This window comes from Symphalangus syndactylus, chromosome 3, assembly GCF_028878055.3.
Source record: "Symphalangus syndactylus isolate Jambi chromosome 3, NHGRI_mSymSyn1-v2.1_pri, whole genome shotgun sequence".
Taxonomy (NCBI): Eukaryota; Metazoa; Chordata; class Mammalia; order Primates; family Hylobatidae; genus Symphalangus; species Symphalangus syndactylus.
In genome coordinates this window covers 135,082,906-135,106,855 of record NC_072425.2, presented here as the reverse complement: position 1 = coordinate 135,106,855, position 23,950 = coordinate 135,082,906, and the positions used below count along the sequence as shown (strand labels likewise).

General features: G+C 45.9%; 1 protein-coding gene across 1 annotated transcript in view; it reads left to right on the top strand.

The window, feature by feature from the left end:
* Positions 1 to 711: 711 nt before the first annotated feature.
* Positions 712 to 23,950, top strand: part of SMIM35 (small integral membrane protein 35) — a 45,162-nt gene continuing 21,923 nt past the window's right edge. The window contains exons 1-2 of the mRNA XM_055273301.1: positions 712 to 833; positions 19,939 to 19,955. Of these exons, the coding sequence (XP_055129276.1) occupies positions 712 to 833; positions 19,939 to 19,955 (139 nt within the window). The remainder of the gene's footprint in view (positions 834 to 19,938; positions 19,956 to 23,950) is intronic.

Here is a 23,950-nt window from a genome sequence, read left to right as displayed (position 1 = left end):
CGGAGGGAGTGGGAGGCCTCCGATCCCCAGGCCAGCGTGAGAGCCAGAATTCTAGACAAGTTTATCCAGTAGGATTGAGCACCTCACCCTGTGTCTCAGATATGGGGGTTTGTAATAGCAGTTTGGGGTTTCATCTGGGCTCAGAGTGAGGCAGGGCTCTGGGATTCCAGGCTGCTTTTCCAGGTGAGGCGGCAAACGAATGGAGGTAGAGCTACGTGGGGAGACCTACCGAGACTGAAGGATCCTGACGGACCCCAGGGCACCCCAAGGCCTATCAGTTGCTTGCCTGGGCCCCAGAGCCCCTGTTGCGTGTTGCGTGCTCTTGGGTTTTTAACAACAGCAGCCAACTTGTGTGTCATGCTTCACATGTGTCACGCTTCACATGTGTCACGCTTCACATGTGTCACGCTTCACAGTTGGCAGAGACCTTTCACACATTCTGCACTCTGAGATGTGTCTATGAGGCTGCTCATGTTCCAAGTAAGAGGGGAGCCCTCGGTGAGTGGCAGAGCCCAGACCCCTGCAGGGTTGTGGGCTCCACGCTGGGTGCTCTTCCCTCCTCTCAGCACCTGTGTGAGGAGTGAGGGGCACCACTCCCCCTCCCAGACTGAGAACTGCCCCCACCCCCATGCCTGAGCATCACAGGTGACAGCGTTCTTCACGTGACCTCGCCTCTTCTAGAGACTTCTCACATCAGAGCAGTGTCATGGGATGATATTGACTGTGAATAGGAAGTCCCACGCCCCCCAGGTTATAAATCCTCTTCAGGATGGCTGGGGACTTGAAGATGTTCTCGGTCACACACTCTGGCTCCTGCAGACCCTAATGTTGGGGTAGGTGCCCGCAGTGCCTGGTGACTCACACTGAGGCTGTGTGCAGATGCCAGCCTGGGACAAACCCAGGTGTGGAGGAACTGGGAAGGCCCCTGTCTCTGGACAAGACCCTGGCCTGGTGGGAGGCCTCCCCCAGCTCTGCCATAGTGCTCTGGGGACGTTTCTGACGCATTTGTTACTTGTCTCTCTTGCTCTTTTTGACCTCTCTCCTGCTCCTCTGTAGTTACCAGCAAAGCCTCAGAAGCACTTGCTGCTTTAGGGATAGGAAGGTGGGGAGAGGCTCTAAAGCTGCGGCTTCCTCTTCTGCAGAAGGACGGCTCCCACCCCATTTCTTCCCCAGGCCCCCCGAGCTGGGCTCTTGGTCACCTCCCAGAGCAGTTTGGCCTGGAGGCAGGACGTGCTCTGCACTGCAGCCCTTGGGTCCTGGGTGGACCCAGAGGGGTGCCCTGGGTTTTTGGTTCCCAGTCTGCACCGCCCCTGCTTTGATAGAGAGGCACCTTCCCTGAGTTCCCTGAGGTTCTGATTTTTCTCTTGTGCTTACAACCGGATTTCTGGTTTCGCTTCTACTCCAAGCCTGGTCCCTGGCACATGCCTCTCACCCTGTGGTTTCGCACCCCATTCCTCTCCCCGTCATTTCTTCTTGTGCCCAGGCTGCAGCTGCTTGCTGGTCCCTCGTCCAAAGCTGCCCACCTGCCCAGGCCTGCGCCCCTCCTGCCTTGGGTCCGTGTGCAGCTCTAGCCCCTTCCCCACGCTCCTGGCCCTGGGGTGAATACTGAACCTGAGACTGGGATAGGAGGAGAGACAGCTCAGTGCAAGGAGGGGTGAGCCCAGGAAGAGGAGACAGCCGATCACCATGGGGGCTGCAGGGAAGTCCTGAGAGCTGCGTGGCAGCCAATGCCTGCTCCGCTTCAGGGACCCTGCTCTCCTGGTCCAGCAGAACAGTCCCACAACAGGGTGACCAGCCCCCAGGCCACGGGGACCTGAGACAAATTTTTAAAACAGTTACAAAACTTGCTCTAATTAGGCAGGACAACTAATTAGCTGTCAGTATGACCCTATGTCAACTAGGTCACAGGGTCAACAGAGTTTAATCCCCTGCCTACGGTTACCCTACCCTGCAGCCAGGTATCAAATTATAGGCTTGGATGAACTGGAGATGAATGTCATCGTTTATTTTGAACAACAATGTCTGTTTGTGTTTCATTCCACAAAAATTGCCTCTTGGCATCATCAAGCTCAGTCTCCGGTCAGTCATTCTCCAGTCCTGCACTGCCATCCTTCCAGGCTTCCCACCCTCATGCCTGCATTCTGCTTGCTGTCTGCCTCATAAAGAATCCCAGCTCCCGACCCCTCCGATTTCTTTCACTTCATCAGCTCCTTCCTGGCTTTGCTTTCAGCCCCTGAAGCTAATCCCCTCAACATACCACTCACTTGCAAATATAATACCTTCATCCTTGTTCTTCTCCCACACCTGGCCAGCAACACTGCAGCCCTGGGGCAGGCCAGCCATCCACGCACACCACCCCTGCACCTGGGTGCTGAAAAGTCCTTTGGCCACAGAGCAGTGACCACAGCAATGGAACTGCCTCCAGTGCCCAGCAGAGTCTCCCATCCCCAGCAGTGTGTCACCTAGATGTCCACGGTCAGTTCTATCCCCACAGTGGCTCTGTTTGTGTTTCAGAGTCCTCTTCAAGGTCCCCATCATGCCTCCCCTCCCCCAATGCTCTCATCAGATGCTCTGACCTCCTACTGCACAGAGGAAGCAGAGGTCCTCAGACAGGAATGCCAAATGTCTTTTCTCTCCTTATCCTTCCCACTCCCATACACATAGCTACATCCAAACCCTTCCTGAGTGCACTTCAGTTTCCAGGAAGGTTTGTCTCCATTCTTCAAAGCCTTCTGAACTCTATTCCTCCTTCTTAAGAGAGAGCACCAGTTGGCAGTTCCTTCTGCGCCTTCAGTGCCACCCTTTCTCCAGCAGGTAGCTATGCCCACATCTCCCTTCTTCCAACGCACCGCTCTCCCTTGAGGCTCCCAGCTGCTCTAGCTCTGTGGTCAGACCTCCTTCCTTCTCCTCGCCATTCAGTTTGGGGAGTGAGCGGACAAATTTTGTCATCTCCAGTTCTCATGGAAATGTGTGGCCTGGCTATTTTTCTCCTTTCTTCACCACCTCCTTTCACCTCGGTCCACTCTACACCCCTCGGTGGTCTGGCCTCTGCTCCCTTCATTTCACTGGAACTGTGTTTGCCGAGGCCACTGATGACCTCCGTTATTACTTCTGCACATGGTGTTCACTGACATTACTTGCCTTCTCTGCAGAATTGGCCTGTCTTCCTGGAGCCTTTCTCGCACCGTGATTGTCTTCTCTGTCTGGATCTTCTCCGTCTTCTCCACTCTGTATGTCGGTGTTCCTGAGGGTTCCTCTGTGGCCCTCTCTTTTTCTTGCTTTTATTCTCCTCCTGGGGATTTCATCCCCTTCTGCGGTTGCACCTATCACCTGGGTGCTGATATCTCCCAAATTCAGCTTTCTGGCCCAGAAGACCCTCCTGAGCTCTAAACCTAGATCTCCATTGCCCCGTGGACATCTCCTCGTGGGCTCTGGCAGGTACCTTTTGCTCAACAGGATGATGGAACTGCCTTCCTGCATGTCCCCATTTTGATCAGTGGTATTGCCATCCACCCTGTTGCCTAATCAACACCCAGGAGTCACCAGGCCTCCCCTCTCTCCCTAACTTACTACGTCCAATTGATCCCCAGTTCTGCTGACCCTCCCTTTGCAATGTCCTATCCACCTCTCCCCTGTCCCTTGCCCTGGGTCAGGCTCCCACCATCTCTCCAGGATGACCCTTCTGGCTGCCTGGAGGGCCACCTTAGCCTGGGCTCACTACTCCCAGCACGTCCCAACCCTGGCCGAAGTGAGCCTCTCAGAGGCCAATAGAATCCTGCCTCTCCTTGAGGAGCGGCAAGACCTCCACGACCTGCCCCGTCCACCACTTGATCATCAGCCACTACCTGGCCACATGGAACCTTCAGGGAACCATGATCTCTCCTGCCTCTCCACCTTCAGCCTAGAGCCTCTTCTTCCTTCACCACCTCCTCTGCGTGGCAACTGACTACTGACCATCCTTCACAATTCATCGCAGACCTCACATAGTCCAGGGATGCTTCCTTGACATCACTCTCAAATCTGGGTTTTGGGCTGTCCCCAGTGCTCTCCAAGCCCCCACGTTTATCTCTTATAGCACAGATTACCTGTCACTGTGTGCTATCTCAGCCCCTCTTTCTCTCCACCAGAGGTCTGCAGCTCTTTCTCCCATTTCCAGATGCCTGGCCTATGTAGGAAAACATTAGTATATGATTATTGAATCAATAATCTTCCTAGAAGAAGCAGCTATTAGGTGGTGTTTTATAGGCAGACACGAGCTGGTGTGAAGAGGAGGATGAGAATGAATTGCATAGAGTAGAGTCTCTGACTCAGAGTCCTTCAAGAGCCAGGGGAAACTGAGCAAAATGACTAGTTATATTTAACAAGGAGTGGGGGACCCCAGCAGAAGACATGCCCCACCAAAAGACATCACATTCAGGTACGAATTCAGCACTGCAGAGGCCAAAAAAGCACAAATAAAGAGTGTCTTGGTTGGAGGTGGCAGGGCTGGGGTGGTGGTGGCAGGTGTGGCATAGAGTGAGTAAGGCTGTTGAAATGGAACGGCTGGTGGGGTCCTTAGGAAACCAGGAATAGCTCATGATTTCCTGCAAGATGGGGTCTCTATAGTTCATCCTGGCCCTGGCAGAAAATCCGGGTATCTTGGAGGCCCTGGAATTTGAGGGATCCACTCAGAGGCTGCCAAACTGGCCTTGGCAGCCACAAACAGGAATGTCATACCAGAGACATAGGAGGCAGGGATGGCCTTCCCTTTTTGGAGCTGATCATAATTCCAAAAGACACAATCCTGAATGTTGAAATCCTGAAAGTTCAAAATCCCAAAAAACAGGCCAGGCACAGTGGCTCATGCCTGTAATCCCAGCACCTTGGGAGGCTGAGGCAGGTGTATCACTTGAGGTCAGGAATTTGAGTCCAGCCCGATCAACTTGGTGAAATCCTGCCTGTACCAAAAAATACAAAAATTAGCCAGGCATGGTGGCGCGCACCTGTAATCCCAGCTTCTTAGGAAGCTGAGGTAGGAGAATCGCTTGAATCCGGGAGGTGGAGATTGCAGTGAGCCAAGATCATGCCACTGCACTCCATCCTGGGCAACAAAGCAAGACCCTGTCTCAAAAAAAAAAATCCTGAAAATATAATTCTGGAAAAAATAATAAAAACATTCATTAAAACATATTTATTTACATTTAAAAGGGGATTTATATTGGAAACATATAAAAACACAACAGAACACTTTATAGTGTACATTACACAATAAAATAGGCAGTGATAACATACTATTTTTGCAAGCATAAACAGGTAATGACGGTTGCATGGGTATAAGAGTTATGAGCAGATGAACCATGTTCATAAAGAAATAGGTCAAAAAAGGGCAAGACGTAAATGCATGTCACCATGGTTGGTACTTGTGTGCACCCAGCTTTATAACCGGTCTTCTGAAACAACAGGATGAGGAACCAAAGTCTTTGGATGAGTTTGATCAAAAACTTCGATGGATCATCACCAAAAATGCAGCTGTCTATGCATGGAGCTGCATTCCAGGCTGCACGGAGCTGAGATTCCAAGAAAATTTAACTTCACAAAGGCAGATGTACAGAAAGGACATCTCTTTATCTAACGAGAAAATGTCAATGTTTTTCTGTACATGCATAATCCGTCCACACAAAGTTGACATTGTGATAATGCACTTTCAGGGAGCCAAATTTGAAAACAAACAAGCAAACAAACAAAAAAACAAGAGCAAACAAAAAACCAAAAACCAAAAAACCCCCCAAAACCCCCAAACCCTGCATAAAACAAATTAGAACTCTCTAAAAGTCTATACAACTTATACCTCCAGTCTTGCAAATGACGCAAAGATGAAATACCTAGCATAGGGAATTGTAAAAAATAATGCTGAAAATTTAAAATAGTGAAAAAGGAAGGAAAAAAACAACAAAAAACTATCCTGTGATTGTGATTTTTGGGATTTTAGATGTTAGGGGTTTAGACTTTAGAGATTATAATCTTTCAGGATTTTAACATTTGAGGTTACAGTGTTTGCGACTGTGTCTTGGTCCAACTCCTCTTTTTCCTCTCTGAGACCTTGTAGGCAGAGAGGAACAGGGGCTGGGGTGGGGGGTCTTTGGAACCTTGAATGAGATGAGTTCTCAAAGCTCCTTCCAGGCTAAAGAATAACAGAAATTGTAGGACTTGAGCCTCCAAGTGAATAAGAGCCTTGTAAACACATTGCTTTAGGGAGTTAAAGAGCTATGCTAGATGTCCAAGAAAGGCCCCACCTGTTGCCTCTAGTTCTTGGGGGAAAGGCACCATTTCAGCCACCAGAGGGCGCTCAGGTTGCAGGAATGGTTTCTCAGGACTGCTGCGTGGAGGAGTTGAGTAAGGAATCTAAGGAAGGGTGGCCGGAGCATGGGAGCCATGCAGGTGGGACTCCAGGACTGAAGTCCAACCTTTTCAATCACTCTGCCATTATCCCTGGCTGAGGCCATCAATTAATTCATTTATTCAAGGAACATTTGCCCTGTACCTGGGAGCCCTGAGCTAGTAAGCTTTGTGTGTGTGTATTTAGAGAGTCTTGCTCTGTCACCCAGGCTGGAGTGCAATGGCATGATCTCGGCTCACTGCAACCTCTGCCTCCTGGGTTCAAGCGATTCTCTGGCCTCAGCCTCCCGAGCAGCTGGGATTACAGGCGCCCTGCTAACATGCCTGGGTAAATTTTGTATTTTTAGTCGAGATGGGAGTTTCGCCATGTTGGCCAGGCTGGTCTTGAACTCCTGACCTCAGGTAATCCACCCGTCTTGGCCTCCCTAAGTGCTGGGATTCCTGGTGTGAGCCACTGTACCCGGCTGTGAGCTAGTAGGCTTTGGAGATGCAGAATCAGATAAGCCTGTCTGGACCCTGGAGGAACCACAGCCTGGGCTGGGAGGTGGACCTTCAACACTGCAGTCCCCTGCAGGGTATTTGTGCTATGACAGAGGGACATGCTGAGTGTGGTGGCAGTGCCCAGGATGAAGTGTTGATTGTGTCTGGGACCTGGGGGAAGGCTTCCTATTGTTGGAAGTATTTGCTGTGGGTCTCGGAGGGTGAGCAGGAGTGCCCCAGGCTGAGAGGTTCCGGCACAGGCAGGCAGGGGCATGTTATAAGCCAATGCCTAAGTTTGGCTGGACAGGGAAATGCCCAGGTGGGGGTCGTGGGATGTGGCTGGAAGGTAGGGGGCGTAGGTGATCACGTTAGGGAAGAGCTAGGGGCTTATCTCAGAGGAGAGAAGCATTCTCTGTGGGAGCCAGGGCAGACTCAGGTTCTGTGGGGGCCTGAAGCTTACATAGCTTTGAGGCTTTCTCAGATGAAGAATACAAAATTATAAATACAAACTTAGGAAGAGGGGCTTGGAAAGGTCCGTACAAGTGAGCGGCTTGAGGCTTGGCTTATTGGCCTCCTGGTCAATCCTCTTCTGTGTGGGAGACACATCTTCCACAATCTCCCTGCTTCCCTGCAGGGCCCCAGCCTGTCCTCAGCAGCTCCCCGCTCGCAGCAAACCACTTACCTCTCACCCCTGCCTCTCGCCCTTCTTTGGTCCCCTGGAGTCCTGAGCAGCTGTAGAAGGCTGGACACAGGAAACTGGAGTCTGAGGTTTCCTCTGGGGAAAGGCAGGCAGAGCTGCACAGCTGTTGGGGGACGTGGGTGGGGATGACCTTTTCTATGGCGTTTATGCAAACAGCACCCGCTACCCGCATTGTTCCAAGAGCTGCCTTTGAATCTGGCCAGCAACTCTTATTCGTGCTTTAAACAACACACAGTGTGGAAGAGTTCTCGCTCTTTGCCAGGCACTTTCACGCCTCTCATGTCATCTGTGCCATGTTCTAGCGAGGCAGGCAGTACTGTTCCCTCTGCAGAAGGTTCACAATTCAGACACCTGGCGGGTGGGACCTCACACCTAGCACTCTCCCTGCGTCACCCGTGTCTCTTGTTCACAATCAACCCAAGAGTATTAGTATTAGTATTTGTATTAGTATTAGTATTAGTATTAGTATTAGTATTAGTATCAACCTATCCTAAGATTGCCCTGCTGGGGCACCAGTGCAGGAAAATGAGTCACCATAGAGGTGAAACCACAGATGACATGGCTGGCTTTGTTATTCTCCCCTTCCTGTGGTGCGTTTTGATGGTAAGTGTGTACACAGGTGGGGTGGAGCTGGCAGCCCTTGTTACACTGTCTGCACTGTAGTGAGAGTTCTCACCCTTACCTCCTTCTTAGGCTGTTGGGAGAGCTCTCACCTGGCTTTAACCTCAATTTCAGGCTGTCACCAGTGCAATGGACTGCTGAGACTCAGCACTGATTTGCAAGATCTGCTGGGTGTTCAATTTGAGGGTCTCATCCAGGGCATGGGGAGGAGAGAGGTGGCCGCTAATTTCAGTAGCCTTTAATCAAATAAAGAGAACTGAGCATCCACCTGTGTTAGACTGTGCTAGGATAGTGCTGAATCAGGCATGGCCTTGTCCTTGTGGCTCACTTCAGCATCCGTGAATGGCTCCTGTGTGCCAGGCAGTGAGCTGGCCTGTGGGAGACCCAGGGGTGGGTGAGCAAGCTGTGTGCCTGAGTGTGAGAAGCTCCCATCTGTTTCAGGATGTCAGCCTTTGTTATAAATCCACAGAGAACAGTACAAGGCATAGCATTGTCTGTACAAAACTGAAAGGATAGTTTCTCTGCTTCTTGTGCCACCAGTTAGAACGAAAGACAATGCCTCTGATATCCACTGGTCCTTTCTTGGCTCTGCATACAGGCAAACATGAGCCTGCCTCTACCTCCCTCACACATCTTCACAAAAGCCCAGAGCAATCCCTTCTGTCTCTCCTGCTTCGCTGAAGGATGAGAATCAGAAGTAGAGGAATGGAATGGGTCAAAGCATCTTCCCTGCCCCCAGAGAAGCTCTTTTGCAGATGGGGTGGGGATGGATTGGGGGAGGTCACTGGGGCCATTTTCTACAAAGGATGCTCAAAGGTTTGGAAGTCCTGGGTCTGGGATTCAAGATGCATCACTGTGGCAGAGGTGACAAAGGAGAGAGGAATCATCCAAGTATTTAGGTGTTTCAATGCTTCGGGCAGATCTACAAAACCCCAAAGCCTCTGAACTTGCAACCAATCAAAGCAACCCTGATTTATCCTATTTTCTGCAACATGCATGCATCGGCCAGCACTTACGGTGAGGAAGCAAGGGTGGGGCTAGAAGAGTGAGTGAAATGGAGGCTTTGAGGCAGGAGGACCGCGGGGGTGCTCAGGATGGTGACTGCCACTTTGTATGTGTCAGTTGTTTCTGCTCCTCACCTTCTTGCCCAAGGTCTGGTGGGGATAAACGGAGAGCCAAAGCTGCCTTGGGTCTGCAGATGGCAGGGGCAGCTGATGGTTGGTGTCAGTGGCTGGGTGCTAGTGCCCAGCTCACCTGGGCTGTGCATGACTCTGGCCCACTTGAGCAGAGGCCTGGCTTTGTCTGGGCAGGGGCCTTGGCTTAGGATTCCCCCAGCTGGCACCCCGTCTTTGCAGACCTAGGAACCCAGGAGGCCTGTGGGGCAACCTGTGCCTGGGATGCCGCCTGGGTGAAGGAAGATGTTCTATGATTCCCCAAAGCCCTTTACCTCTTCCATTACTTCATGTGACTCTCACAGCAATAGCACGAGGCGTACATCACTCACCTGCCTCTTCATTTGCTGGAAGACAACCTGGAAGGTAGAGTGGCTCACCTGAGACTGTGCGGCTGGTGCGTCCCAGGGCGGGGGCTCCAGCACACGCTCCTCTGAAGGCAAGCCCTGTGCTCATTCCAGTACTGAGAGACTTCAAAGAGCCTCTCTATATCCACTCCCCACAAGGATCCTGGGCCCCTTGGTACCTTCTAGGCCCCAGTGACTCCACTACAGCATGAGGTGGTTTGAACTCAGTGGCACAGGTCTCCACAACACCTCCCTGACTATCCTCCCTCAGCATCTAGTGTGGGAGGCACGGTTTGCATGGCGGACACGTTGACAGCAATCCAAGGCAGGACTAGTTAGTGAGGAACGTGCACTTACCCTTGCCAGACTCTTTAGATCATGCCTCCCATCAGTAAACAATTTTGTGCATGCACTCTGATATTTATGTATTTATAAAGTATATTTGTATTTATACTCGAACATATATGGCCATTACAAAGCACACATGCAAAAATTAAATTAAAAACATTAAGGATGGGCCGGGCGCAGTGGCTCATGCCTGTAATCCCAGCATTTTGGGAGGCCGAGGTGGGTGGATCATCTGAGGTCAGGAGTTTGAGACCAGCCTGGCCAACATGGCAAAACCCCATCTCTACTAAAAATACTAAAATTAGCCGGGCGTGGTGGTGTGTGCCTGTAATCCCAGCTACTCAGGAGGCTGAGGCAGGAGAATTGCTTGAACCCGGGAGGTGGAGGTTGTAGTGAGCAGAGATCACGCCACTGCACTCCAGGCTAGGTGACAGAATAAGGCTCTGTCTAAAAAAAAAAAAAAAAATTAAGGGTGGAACAAACATGCGAGAATTGCTGCTTCCCTTCAAATCACTCCCAGACGGTTCTGGGGTCCCCAGCCGGTGTCTCAGATTCAATGTTTGGACCAGCCTCCCGGCTACTCTTGCCAGGGGCCATTGGCCCTCTCTGGCTCTGTGTGGCATTGTCTCCTGTGGCCCCTGGTGCCAGGGCAGTGGCTACCCTGTGGAGGCCTGGAAAAGAGCCCTGACCCCTGCCCACCCCCGACGTTGCTGCTAAAGCTCATGCTGGCAACGTCCCTGGGAAGTTTAGTGAAATAGCACTCTTACTTAAAAAAATATATTTTTGGTTGCAAAAGTAGTACATTATGATTATTGGCAAAATCATCATCGTTTTCACTTGCTCTTTTTTTTTTTTTTTTTTTTTTTTTTTTTTTTGTGGCAGCTCTTTAGCCTGGGCCATAGGCATGAGGCTGCAGGAGGAAGGAAAGCTGAAGGGCAGGTTTTTCCCCTTCCCCATCCTGGCCCAGGACCCGTGACACTTCACTCCTTTAGGTCATGTCCTTTCCAGAAAGCACCTCCATCTCTTCTGGGATGGCCTGCTGTTTGGCTATTACTCATGTGTTTAATCTAGAGCCGTGTTTTTTGTTTTTTGTTTTCTGTTGTTTTTTTTTCCCCATACTTTATGACTTTTGCATCATTCCTGAGCCAGCTGTACCATTATTTACTTAATTTCTCTTTCCTTCCTTCTTCCCTTCCTTCCTTCCTTCCTTCCTTCCTTCCTTCCTTTCTTTTTCTTTCTTTCTTTCTCTCTCTTTCTCTCTCTCTTTCTTCAGATGGAGTCTCGCTCTGTCGTCCAGGCTGGGGTGCAGTGGCACAATCTCGGCTCGCTGCAACTTCTGCTGCCCGGGTTCAAGTGATTCTCATGTCTCAGCCTCCCGAGTAGCTAGGACTACAGGAGCATGCCAGCAGGCCCAGCTAATTTTTTTTGTATTTTTAGTAGAGACTGGGTTTCACCATATTGGCCAGGCTGGACTCAAACTCCTGACCTCAGGTGATCCGCCTGCCTCAGCCTCCCAAAGTGCTAGGATTACAAGTGTGAGCCACCGTGCCCGGCCTAATATTTTTCTTAAATCTGACTCACTTTTTAAAATTAATTACTTCCTTTAACCTTGTTCTAAGAAATAAAATCCACAAAATCAAGATTTGATATGCTAGTTATGTCTCTTCTTAAAAATGTGAAAATAAATGCATAGCTATTAAAACAATAAATGGCTCCTGGGTACCACTATGATCACCTCCCATGTTACCAATGGATGCACCCCCACTCTGGGGGCAGTGATGGGGAGGCATGCAGAGAGAGGCCTTGGCGAGGTTCCATCTGAGCCCCAGAGACACCTCCTAAGAGACTGTCAACAAGCCACTTGAAACGCTCTGGGCTGCTGTCTGCATCTCCTTCTTCCCAAGACACAGACCCTGCCGAGCAAAGCTTAGGACCTCAAGCCAGTACCCTGGGACAAATGTGGAGGGTCACAGAGATCCCCAGCCCACAGAAGGCATTCGCTTAGACTGCTATAAAGGAAGCTTTGCCTTGACTCCCCCACAAGGTGAGTGGCCATAGCTCATACTCAAAGTCTCATTTTGGCTGCTGAAATAACTTATTTGCTTCTCTGTCCATGGGGCTTCTCCATCCATTAAATCCTTCAAACAGAAGCACTGTCTTCTCCATCTCTCCCAGCCCTCAGCCTCTGGACAGGACAGTCTAAAGTCTGGGATCCTCTGAGGTGGCTGTGGCTGGCTGTGGGTGTATGGCCCATGCCTGCTCCTAGATGACCTTTTGGCTGTCCTGAGCCACCAATAAGACTCTGTTGAGGAAGAGCCAGGGCAGAAGAGCTGAGCTTCAGGGTGTCAGATGTCAAGAATGCCCCAGAATGCCAACCTCCAAAGCCCCGACTGGGGCCAGGGCTCATTCTTTGAATATTCTCTCTGTCTCTGTCTCTCTCCCTTTCTCTCTGTTTTCAGACACACAACAAGTGTATGTATTCTAGAATCCTTGTTAATTGGTTAATTTAGTTAAAACCAGATGAGATCACTGATAAATCCACGTCACAGGCCACGTGTAAACACGTCACAATGTGCTAACCCCCTTAGACCCTCGCACATGCACACAACATGTGGGCCACTGACACAAGGACAAAGTGTGTGTCATTTCTCCCAAGGTCACCACATTGGGGTGGTGGCTGACTCTCAGCAGCTGGTTTACTCCTAAAACTCAGTCAGTAGAAGGGAGGCTCACTTCTATTCCTTGACTTTATCTTGCTTAGGGAAGTAATAAAACTAAGTATTCTTGGGACTGGCTTCTACAAAGAAATTTAAAATGTTTATTTATCTTAAACTCCTTTACTCAAAACAATACATTTTCAAATCTAAACATCCTTCTCTCTAAACTTAAGTATATTCAGTATGACTCTCACTTTCTTCCTTCTGAATGTGAGATAACCAGAACTAATTACTTGGGGAAACTCCCTATACTGACTCTTATATGAATAGACTTTGATGGACCTGTTCCTCTGTCCTCCAGACCCAAATGGTGTCAGTCTGGCTGTGAAAGAATCCCCTGGGGAGCTTATTGAAAATTACAGATTCCTGGGCCCACCTCTGGAGAGTTTCCTTGGATAGGTCTGGAGTGGGTCCCAGGCACTCCATTCTTTGAAAGATCCGTAGGGAACGCTGAAGAATTTGGGAACAGCTGCTCTACACCTGCCCTGACTGGCCTTAATTGTAGGGACAACTTGGCTCAGACTTAAGGCAAGGTTCTTGATATCCAGGGGTCTGTTGAGGTTGAGGGCTGAGCAGGCAGGAAACTACTTGAGTTAAAGACTGCATTTCTGACATAGCCAGGCACCAAGACTTACAGTTCCTTGAGGCTTCCTGGTTCTTCATAAACCCTATCATCAGTGCAAAGTTGATGCCAATCTTCCTGTGTGCTTGGAAGGAGATCACACATCCATCTAATCTAATGTGGTATCAGACCAATGTGGCATCATCACTTAAAGAGAAAGGTGCCTGACTCTGAGCCTTGTTTTATGTCACAGGAAATTGTGATCTGTCAGGGGCTGTTTCTGTCCACCTCATTCTTGCATTAGAGATCAAAGGCAGACTTTTGGTCATCAGTAGGTGGAGATCTCTATGGGCTCATGTAACTTGGCGCCTAACTGGTCTCTGTCCAGAGGAGGACAAAGGCTACTGATAAATTAATGAAGAGCTGCCAAAAATCTTATGCTGTTCTAGAAAATTTCACTGTAAGTGAAGGAAAATAACTTATTGAATATCTACCGTGTGTCAGGAGCCTTATAACTCTCCTTTCACATACACGTCTCACTTAATCTTCACATTAACCTTGTGAAGTTAATATTTTAATCCCCATTTCAACATAAGAGAGGATTAAAACTCAATCTTGCCCAGAGTAATGATATTTTAGCTTCCGGATGGCCTGGCTCCAAGTCTCTTTCCATCATCACACACTGCTAAAGCAAATATCCTGATGGTCAAGAGTTAAAAAGATCTGCCTGAAATCTGCTGTCTGTTCATTCATTATGCTGGATTGAAAGACTCAGAGCTCTACATTATCAGGGAGAGAGAGTGAGAGTAAAGTTTAGAGAGCAGAAAACAAATCAATGGGTCTAGTTTCAAACAAGAGATACTTGATTTTTTATTGTTGTTATGTGATTGGTTTGTTTTCTTCAGCAATATTCTTCATCACACGAATATTTCTATTGCAAAAGATGAAAATCATATGAAATTGATGATACCTGTTTTTGACCTTTAAAAATGACACTTTTATATGGTTCAAGCTAATACTAAGGCAAAACTTGAAAGGCTCTTTTTACTTCTACTCCCTACTCCAGTCCCCTGGTTCTTCATAAACCCTATCATCACCTGCTTTACACCTGCCCTGACTTGCCTTAATCATAGGGAGAACCACAACTTGGTGAGAGCCTTTCTCTCTCTCTCTCTCTCGTGTGTGTGTGTGTGTGTGTGTGCATGTGTGTATACCATAACTAGAATTATGTGATATCTATTCTTCTGCAACTTGAACTGATCTTTAAAACGTGGAATTGATGAGCAACAAATGAGCAACAAAGGAGGAATTCTTGATTCCAGCTGGAGAAAAGTGTAGGCTCCATAAAACCTGATGTATTGAGGGTGAGGGGGCCTAGAAGCTGATGGAGATGAAAATGTTCTGTTTTTCTTGCCAAACCTGGACCTTGGGCAATATCACCTCCACATCTGCCTCCACCATTGATCCTAATAGTAAAGCCTTGGGCCTCCCACTAGGGTCTGTAGTACTCAGGTTTTGAGTTTTAGAACTTCCTTCTGATTTTGTTTGATGTGTTGCTAATTTTGCAGGGGGTTGTGCTGCTTGCTTGTTCATTTTTTGTTTTGTTTTGTTTTGTTTTAAAGTTCCTTGTCAGTATGATCTAAAAGCTAGAGAGGTCCAATCACCTGCTGGAGGTTTCTTCTAAGTGATCAAACTAGGATTTTTTTTTTTTGGTAGAATGAACTGTTTTTTTTTTTTTTTTTTGGAGATGGAGTCTCACTCTTGCCCAGGCTAAAGTACAGTGGTGCAATCTTGGCTTACTGCAACCTCGGCCTCATGGGTTCAAGCAACTCTCCTGCCTCAGCCTCTGGAGTAGCTGGAATTACAGGTGCCCGCCACCATGCCTGGCTAATTTTTGTATTTTTAGTAGAGACGGGGTTTCACTGACCTCAAGTGATCCGCCCACCCTCAGCCTCCCAAAATGCTGGGATTACAGGCATGAATCACCGTGCCCATCCTAGAAGGAACTTTAAATGGGAGTTGGAGGGGCATCTGGAGAGAAATCATGATTTAGATGGGCGGTGGGATGACCATTTGCAAGATCTTCTGGCTTTAGGTCAGTTCGTCCAAATGGCTTGGTAAATAGTAAGGTGCATAATGCCACTATTACCTTCATGCTGCTTGGCATGTACTCACAGCTGCATTTTTTTTTTTTCAATTCTGCCAGACTTCTCAGTGACTAAGATTTGGTTTCCAGAATGTGAGTAGATGGATAGATAAGTACAATTAGGGTAGATTCTTACCTAAGTGTAAGGATCTTGATACCTCTTCTTTTTGCATGGGTTTTGAGTGTTACATATCTGCAGGAAAACTGGATTATAGAAAATGCATTTCAATGCACTTCTTCAAGTTTAAGGATTTAGGAACTCTTTCTCTCCGGGGGATAATTTAGACAGAGATAAATATAGGCTGGCATTTTATCACTTTTTTAACAGGTTTGTTTAGATATAATTCACATCACATACAATTCACTCATTAGAAGTATATAATTTAATGCTTTTAATATACTCATGCATATCTGCAGCCACCATTACAGTCAATTTCTGAAAATTTTCATCACCAAAAAAACCCCATACCCTTTAGCTAAGATAACCCCCTCCTTTTCTCCCCACCTCCCCTGGCCCCCCATAATCTACTTTCTTTTTCTTTTTCTTTTCCTTTTCTTTTTTTGAGACGGAGTCTCGCTCTGTCGCCCAGGCTGGAATGCAGTGGTGCAATCTTGGCTCACTCAAGCGATTCTCCTGCCTCAGCCTCTAGAGTAGCTGGGACTACAGGCACGGGCCACCACGCCCGGCTAATTTTTTGTATTTTTAGTAGAGACAGGGTTTCACCGTGTTAGCCAGGATGGTCTTGAACTCCCGACCTCGTGATCGGCCGGCCTCGGTCTCCCAAAGTGCTGGAATTACAGGTGTGAGCCACTGCGCCCGGCCTCTACTTTCTTTGTCTATAGATTTTCCTCTATAGATTTTCTGGATATTTCATATAAATAGAATCATATAATATGTGGACTTTTGTGACTGGCTTTTTTCACTTAGCATAATGTTTTTGAGGTTTATTCAAGTAGCATGTATCAATACTTCATTTCTTTATATGACCGAATATTCTGTTATATGGATATACCACATTCTGTTTATACATTTGTCTGTGGATTCTTTAAGATTTTCTTTAAAAAAAAAAAAATGTTTTACCAAATACCCAGACTTCAAGGAGGAGGATTTTCCATAAATAAGACTGTGTTATCTGTGAATAGAGATATTTTCATTTCTTGCTTTCCAATCTAGACACCTTCTATTTCTTTTTCTTGACTATTTCCCTACCTAGAACCTCCAGTACAATGTTGAACAGAAGTGGTGAGACCAGACATCTTTGTCGTGTTACTGATCCTAGGAAGAAAACATCTGCCTTTTACCATTGAGTGTGATTGCTCTGGGTTTCTCATAAAGGCTCTTTGTCAGGTTGAGGAAGTTCTCTTCTGTTCCTAGTTTGTTGAGTGTTTTTATCATGAAAGAGTGTTTGATTTTGTCGAATGCTTCTTCTGCATCTATTGAGATCATCGTGTGATTTAAAAAATCCTACTGGTATGAAGTATTACAAGAATTGATTTTCAGATGCTGAACTAATCTTGCGCTCGAGGGAGAAATCCAGCTTGGTTATGATGTATACTTATTTTTAGATACTACTGGAATTGGCTTGCTAGTATTTTGTTGAGGATTCTTTATTCTTTTTCCACATACAATCATTCCCAATTGTTGAGGATTTTTGCATCCATATTCATAAGACATATTTTTTCTCTGGTTTTCTTTTCTTGTGATGTCCTTGTCTGGTTTTGACATCAGGGTAATATTTGCCTTATAAAATGAGTTGGAAAGTGTTTAGCCTCTTCTATTTTTTGGAAGAGTTTGTGAATAACTGATATTAATTCTTTAAATGTTTGGCAGAATCAGTGGGAAAGCTAATTGGGCTTGGGTTTTTCTTGTGGGTATTATTTTTTATTGCTAGTTCAGTCTCTTTATTTGTTATACTTATTCAGATCATCTGTTTCTTCTTGAGTTAGTTTTGGTAGTTTGTGTGTTTTTAGGAATCTGTCTATTTCATCTAAGTTGTCTATTTTGCTGGTGTACAATTGTTCATTGTATTTCTTCATTATTATTTTTGTTTCTGTAATGTTGACAATGATGTCCCCTCTTTCATTTCTGATTCTAGTAATTTGAGTCTTTTTTTTTCTTGGTTAACTTAGCTAAAGGTTTATCAGTTTTGTTGATCTTATGCCAATTTTTTGTTTGTTAGTGTTCTCTATCGTTTATTTTCTATTTTATTAGTTTCCACTCTAAGCTTTATTATTTCCTTTCTTCTGCTTGCTCTAGTTGAGGTTGTCTTTCTTTCTTTCTCTCTCTTTCTCTCTTTTTTTAAATTTATTTATGACTGAGTCCCACTCTGTTGCCCAGGCTGGAGTGCAGTGGCGCGATCTTGGCTCACTGCAACCTCCGCCTCCCAGGTTTGAATGATTCTCCTGCTTCAGCCTCCCAAGTAGCTAGGATTATAGGCATCTGCCACCATGCCCAGCTAATTTTTGTATTTTTAGTAGAGACAGGGTTTCACCATGTTGGCCAGGCTGGTCTCAAACTCCCAACCTCAAGTGATCCACCCACCTTGGCCTCCCAAAGGGCTGGGATTACAGGCACGAACCACTGCGCCTGGCCTGTCTTTCTTTTTCTAGCGTCTTAGAAGATTAACTGGAAGATTAGGCGATTAATGTGAGATCTTCCTTCATTCCTAAAGTAGGCATTTACAAATATAAATTTTTCTCTGATCATTGCACCCCACAAGTTTTGGTGTACAGGGTCGTTATTTTCATCCATCTCCAAGTTTTTAAATTTCCCTTTTGATTTATTCCTTGATCCATTGATTATAGGTCATATTTAGGAGTGTGTTGTTTAATTTCCACATATTTGTAGAATTATTCACATTTATTTTGCTATTGATTTCTAATTTTATTTCATTGTGGTCAGAGAATATACTTCGTATTATTTTTATTCTTTAAATGTTATTGAGGTTTGTTTTATGGCTTGGCATATTGTCTATCCAGGGGATGTTTTATGTACACTTGAATGCATATTTTGTTGTTGAATGGAAGGAGTGTTTTACAGATGTCTGTTAGGTGTAGTTGGTATGTAGTGTTGTTCAAATCTTCTATTTCCTTGATCTTCTATTGAGTTATTCTATCCAATATTAAAAGTGGAATTTTGAAGCTTCCACTTATTATTGTTGAGTTTTCTATTTCTCCCTTCATTTCTGCCAGTTTTTGCTTCAGGTATTTCGATGCTTAATGTTTTAATGATTTTTTCACTATTTTTAAGCGGTTATTACTCTAGGATTTACCATGTACATCTTAGCTTACCAGAGGTCACTTCAGATAGCTTAATACCAGTGATGTATAGAAATATTACTCCTGTGTAGCTCTAGTCTCTTCTCCTCTTTTGTGTATTATTGTTATATATGGTACACATTATATATTATATTATGCAATATATTTTTGTTATACATATGTCACATCTATTAATGTTACAAACTCAGCAATATATTGTTATAATTATTACTTTATCAACTACAGTCATGTCCTTTGCTTATACTGCTTTGCTCCCATCCACCCCTTAGTGCTATTATTAACAAAAATATTACATTTCTATATGTTATAGACCTAACATTACATTATGTATTTTATATATAAATAATTTTGTATGATTGCTTTTTAAATCAGTTATGAGGAGAGAAATATGCACTTACACATTAAAAAAATTGTTACTAGTCGCCTTTGTTTTTTTGTGTGTATGTATTCAAATTAACATGAGATCATTTGCTTTTAGCCTGATGGATGTCCTTTGGTATTTCTTGTAAGGTGGGTCTGCTAGCAACAAATTCCATCAGCATTTGTTTATCTGGGAAAGTCTTTAGTTTGCCTTCATTTTTGAAAGATAGCTTTGCTAAATGTAGGACTTTTGGTTGACAGTTCTTTTTCTTTGCGCATCACTCTCTGTGACCTATATGTTTTTGCTGAAAAGCCAAGTGCTAATCTTACAAGTTCCCAATGCATTGTTTTTCTCTTGCTGCTTTCAAGATATTCTCCTTGTCTTTTACTTTCAGCATTTTTTACTATTACGTGTCTGTTTGCAAATCTCTTTTAGTTTTTCTTACTTGGAGATTATTTAGCTTCTGGATGTGGAGGTTATTTACTTATTTTTTTCTAAGACAGAGTCTTGCCTTGTTGCCCAGGCTGGAGTGCAGTGGCATGATCTCGGCTCACTGCAACCTCCGCCTTCTGGATTTAAGCGATTCTCGTGCCTCAGCTTTCCAAGTAGCTGGGATTACGGGTGTGCACCATCATGCCCGGCTGATTTTTTTTTTTTTTTTTTGAGACAAGGTCTTGCTTTGTTACCCAGGCTAGAGTACAGTGGTGCAATCTCAGCTCACTGCAACCTCCATCTCCCTGGTTCAAGCGATCCTACCACCTCAGCCTCCCTAGTAGCTGGGACTACAGGTATGTGCCACCACACTCAGCTAATTTTTGTATTTTTAGTAGAGATGGGGTTTCACCATGTTGGCCAGGCTGGTCTCAAACTCCTTTTTCGAGTCCCACCTCAGCCTCCCAAATTCCTGGGATTACAGATGTGAGCCACTGTACCTGGCCAGGTTAGTTTTTCAATAAATTTGGTAAGTTTTCTGCCATTATTATTATTATTTTGAGACAGGATCTCACTCTGTCACCCAGGCTGGAGTGCAGTGGTGTGACCATGGCTCACTGCATCCTTGACCTCTTGGGCTCAAGTAATCCTCCCGCCTCAGCTTCCCAAGTAGCTGGGGCCACATGTGTGCACCACCACACACGGCTAATTTTTGTATTTTTTGTAGAGATGGAGTTTTGCCATGTTTCCCAGGATGGTCTTGAACTCCTGGGCTGAAATGATCTACCCACCTCAGCCTTCCGAAGTGCTGGGATTACAGGAGTGAGCCACTGTGCCAGGCCACTAGCTCCTCTATTCTTGTACAGCCTTAAAGAGGCCATTACAGAACTCCTGGGCCAGGGCAATAAAATTCTGTGTTGGTCTGATCCAGTTTCCTAATTAACTGAATATAAGCCTTAATGTTATATGTCTCCCACCAAAGCTACCTGTTGAGATAACTGGGTATTTGGTACTTATTCCACGTATTCCATGGCGGAGACAGTAATTCCTCAAGGTTAAGTCACCACCTTCTCGTGCCTCCCAGTTGGTCTTCCTCCCTTCATTTTTGCTCTGCTCTAATTTATTCTACACACGGCAGCCAGAGTTGTTTTAGAAAGGGCACATTTGGTCATGACGTTATACTGCTTCAATACTTGAGTGGTCTTCCATTTTTCTTATTATAATGCTCCAAATCCCTAAAATGGATGATAAGACCCTGTTTATCTCTCCTGCTTCTTCTCATGCCCCTTTCTCTCTGTGCCCCACTCTCTGCTCCACCCCCTCTCCTCACTCCACACCTTGCATGCACTCCAGCCACACATGAATCTTTCAAATTTTTATTGTCTAAGTATCATGCTCTACCCTGTTTTGAGCCCTTTGCACATGTTGTTTGCTTTGCCTAAAATGTTATTATTGTTTTCTTTTCTGATTCCTATCATCTTTCAGGTCTTGCTTAAATGTCAGATTCAGGAAAGGCTTTCCTAACCTCTCAGAGTAGTTCAGGTCTCCTGTTTTTTGTTTTTTTTTTTCTTTCTGTTATGAAAACAAAACAAATGCCCCAGGAGAAGGGTCCATGATTACCAGAAACATCGAAGAGTGCTTTCTACCATTTTTATTCTGTTGTGTTGAGGCCAACATTGCAATAAACAAGCTAAAACTACTTACATTGGACTCATTTGCAGTAACTGACATTTACAGGAATATACTAGAAATGGCACTAAAAAGTTTAAGAAAAGTTATGACAAACTTGCTTGCACATCATATAGAAAAGTAACATTTTAAATATAAAAAAGAAAAACTTCCTGGAATTGTTATGCCAGTATTAAAGAACAGCACTACACTGGATGTGACAAATTCTTTACGTGGGTGTTATTCTTTCCCAAAGACTGTCAAAGGTGTGAGTGCTGCAAAAGAACAAAAATGAAAACAAACACAAAAGAAAACGTGTCTTACAGTTTATAAGCAGGACGACACTGACCAACACAAAGAGGGGTCTGGAGTTCAGTTCATGCCCGAAGCCTGCCCCCTCGGCCTCCAGGGGTCATTCAGAGCATTCTCAAATCCATTTCTGACACATGACTTGTCACTGCTCCTCTCCCATTGAAAAAAGCTTGTTAGAAGCTGCCCTACAGGTCTGAGCAGTGGGACAATATTTGAATCACTGAGGCCTTTTAATACATAAGAAATGGACATGACCATCACCCTCAGCCCCACGGCAAGGGTGTTGAGGAAGTCATCAGTCCTCCAAAACTCTGAAAAGAAACCAGAGTTGAAGTCTGGACAGAAAGCTTTAAAAAAGTAACAGCACCAATGCAGCCACTCAGTGTGCCCTAGGTGTGCTGTCAGGGTCAGCAGCTTCTTTCTAGATGAAAGGAGCGGAGGCGACAACAAAAGAGTACCCATTCTTCCTTTTGTTATTGGAGCAGGAGTACTAGGCAGACTAGGTACTGGCATTGGCGGTATTACGACCTCTACTCAGTTCTACTACAAACTATCTGAAGAACTAAATGGTGACATGGAACGGGTCACCAACTCCCTGGTCACCTTGCAAGATCAATTTAACTCCTTAGCAGCAGTAGGCCTTCAAAACTGAAGAGTTTTAACTTGCTAACCGCCGAAAGAGGGGGAACTTGTTTATTTTTAGGGGAAAAATGCTGTTATTACGTTAATCAATCCGGAATCGTTACTGAGAAAGTTAAAAAAATTCGGGATCGAATACAACGTAGAGCATAGGAGCTTCAAAACACCAGACTCTGGGGCCCCCTCAGCCAATGGATGCCCTGGATTCTCCCCTTCTTAGGACCTCTAGCAGCTATAATATTGTTACTCCTCTTTGGACCCTGTATCTTTAACCTCCTTGTTAAGTTTGTCTCTTCCAGTATCAAAGCTGTAAAGCTACAAATGGTTCTTCAAATGGAGCCCCAGATGCAGTCCATGGACCCCTGGACCGGCCTGCTAGCCCATGCTCTGATGTTAATGACATTGAAGGCACCCTCCTGAGGAAATCTCAACTGCACAACCCCTACTACGCCCCAATTCAGCAGGAAGCAGTTACAGTGGTCTTCGGCCAACCTCCCCAACAGCACTTGGGATTTCCTGTTGAGAGGGGGGACTGAGAGACAGGACTAGCTGGATTTCCAAGGCCAACTAAGAATCCCTAAGCCTAGCTGGGAAGATGACCGCATCCATCTTTAAACATGGGGCTTGCGACTTAGCTCACACCCAACCAGTAAAGAGAGCTCACTAAAATGCTAATTAGGCAAAAACAGGAGTTAAAGAAACAGCCAATCATCTATTACCTGAGAGCACAGAGGGAGGGACAATGATCGGGATATAAACCCAGGCATTCGAGCTGGCAATGGCTACCCTCTTTGGGTCCTCTCCCTTTGTATGGGAGCTCTGTTTTCACTCTATTAAATCTTGCAACTGCAAAAAAACAAAAAAACAAACAAACAAAAAAAGGAGCAGAGGAGAGCATGATGCCACCATCGCAGAGAACCAGCCCAGATGGAAAGGTCCCATGATGCTCCTGCTACCCTCTGCCCCCATGGCCAGCCACTCCCCTGACAGCTCACACAGGTGGCACCTCACTGTCCTGTGGCTGGAGGGGCACTCCAAGGAGCGCCCTACATCCCTAGGCACCCCCAGGTTAGGGTGTATGCATTATCCAGCCCTGTGCTGGCAGCACGTTACCAATCAGCCTGCATGAAGACCTGTCAACTGTCATGTGTGAATTCCTTAAATTCAGTTAAATAGTCCATTAAAGATCTGTTTAGAAAATACCTTTGAAAAACAAGGGTAACTTTAAAAAATGGAAATTTTCAAATCCATTTATATTTTTATTATAAACAAAACTTAGTTAAAAGTTTAACAAACTGGCTGAAAAGTCACCAAGTGTCAGACTCACCAGCAATTAGAAAAATGGTAATTTACCAGCATTTCCTCATCGTAGTTCTCTCTCTGGTAAGGGTATATTTAGATCTGTAAGGGTCAGTGGACTCTGAATCAATTTTATGGTTTTTTAAAAATCACCACATATTGGCCGGGCATGGTGGCTCACACCTGGAATCCCAGCACTTTGGGAGGCCGAGGCGGTTGGGTCACTTGAGGTCAGAAGTTTGAGACCAGCCTGGCCAACATGGTGAAACCCCGTCTCTACTAAAATACAAAAATTAGCCAGGAGGGCGCCTGTAATCCCAGCTTCTCAGGAGGCTGAGACAGGAGAATCGCTTCAGGAGGCAGAGGTTGTAGTGAGCTGAGACTGTGCCACTGCATACTAATGATAGTCCCTATATCCATCCAGAAGTTCAGGAAGTGCTGGCATAAAGCACTGACCACCCCACGGCTCCACACTTAGCACCTGCCTGGAGG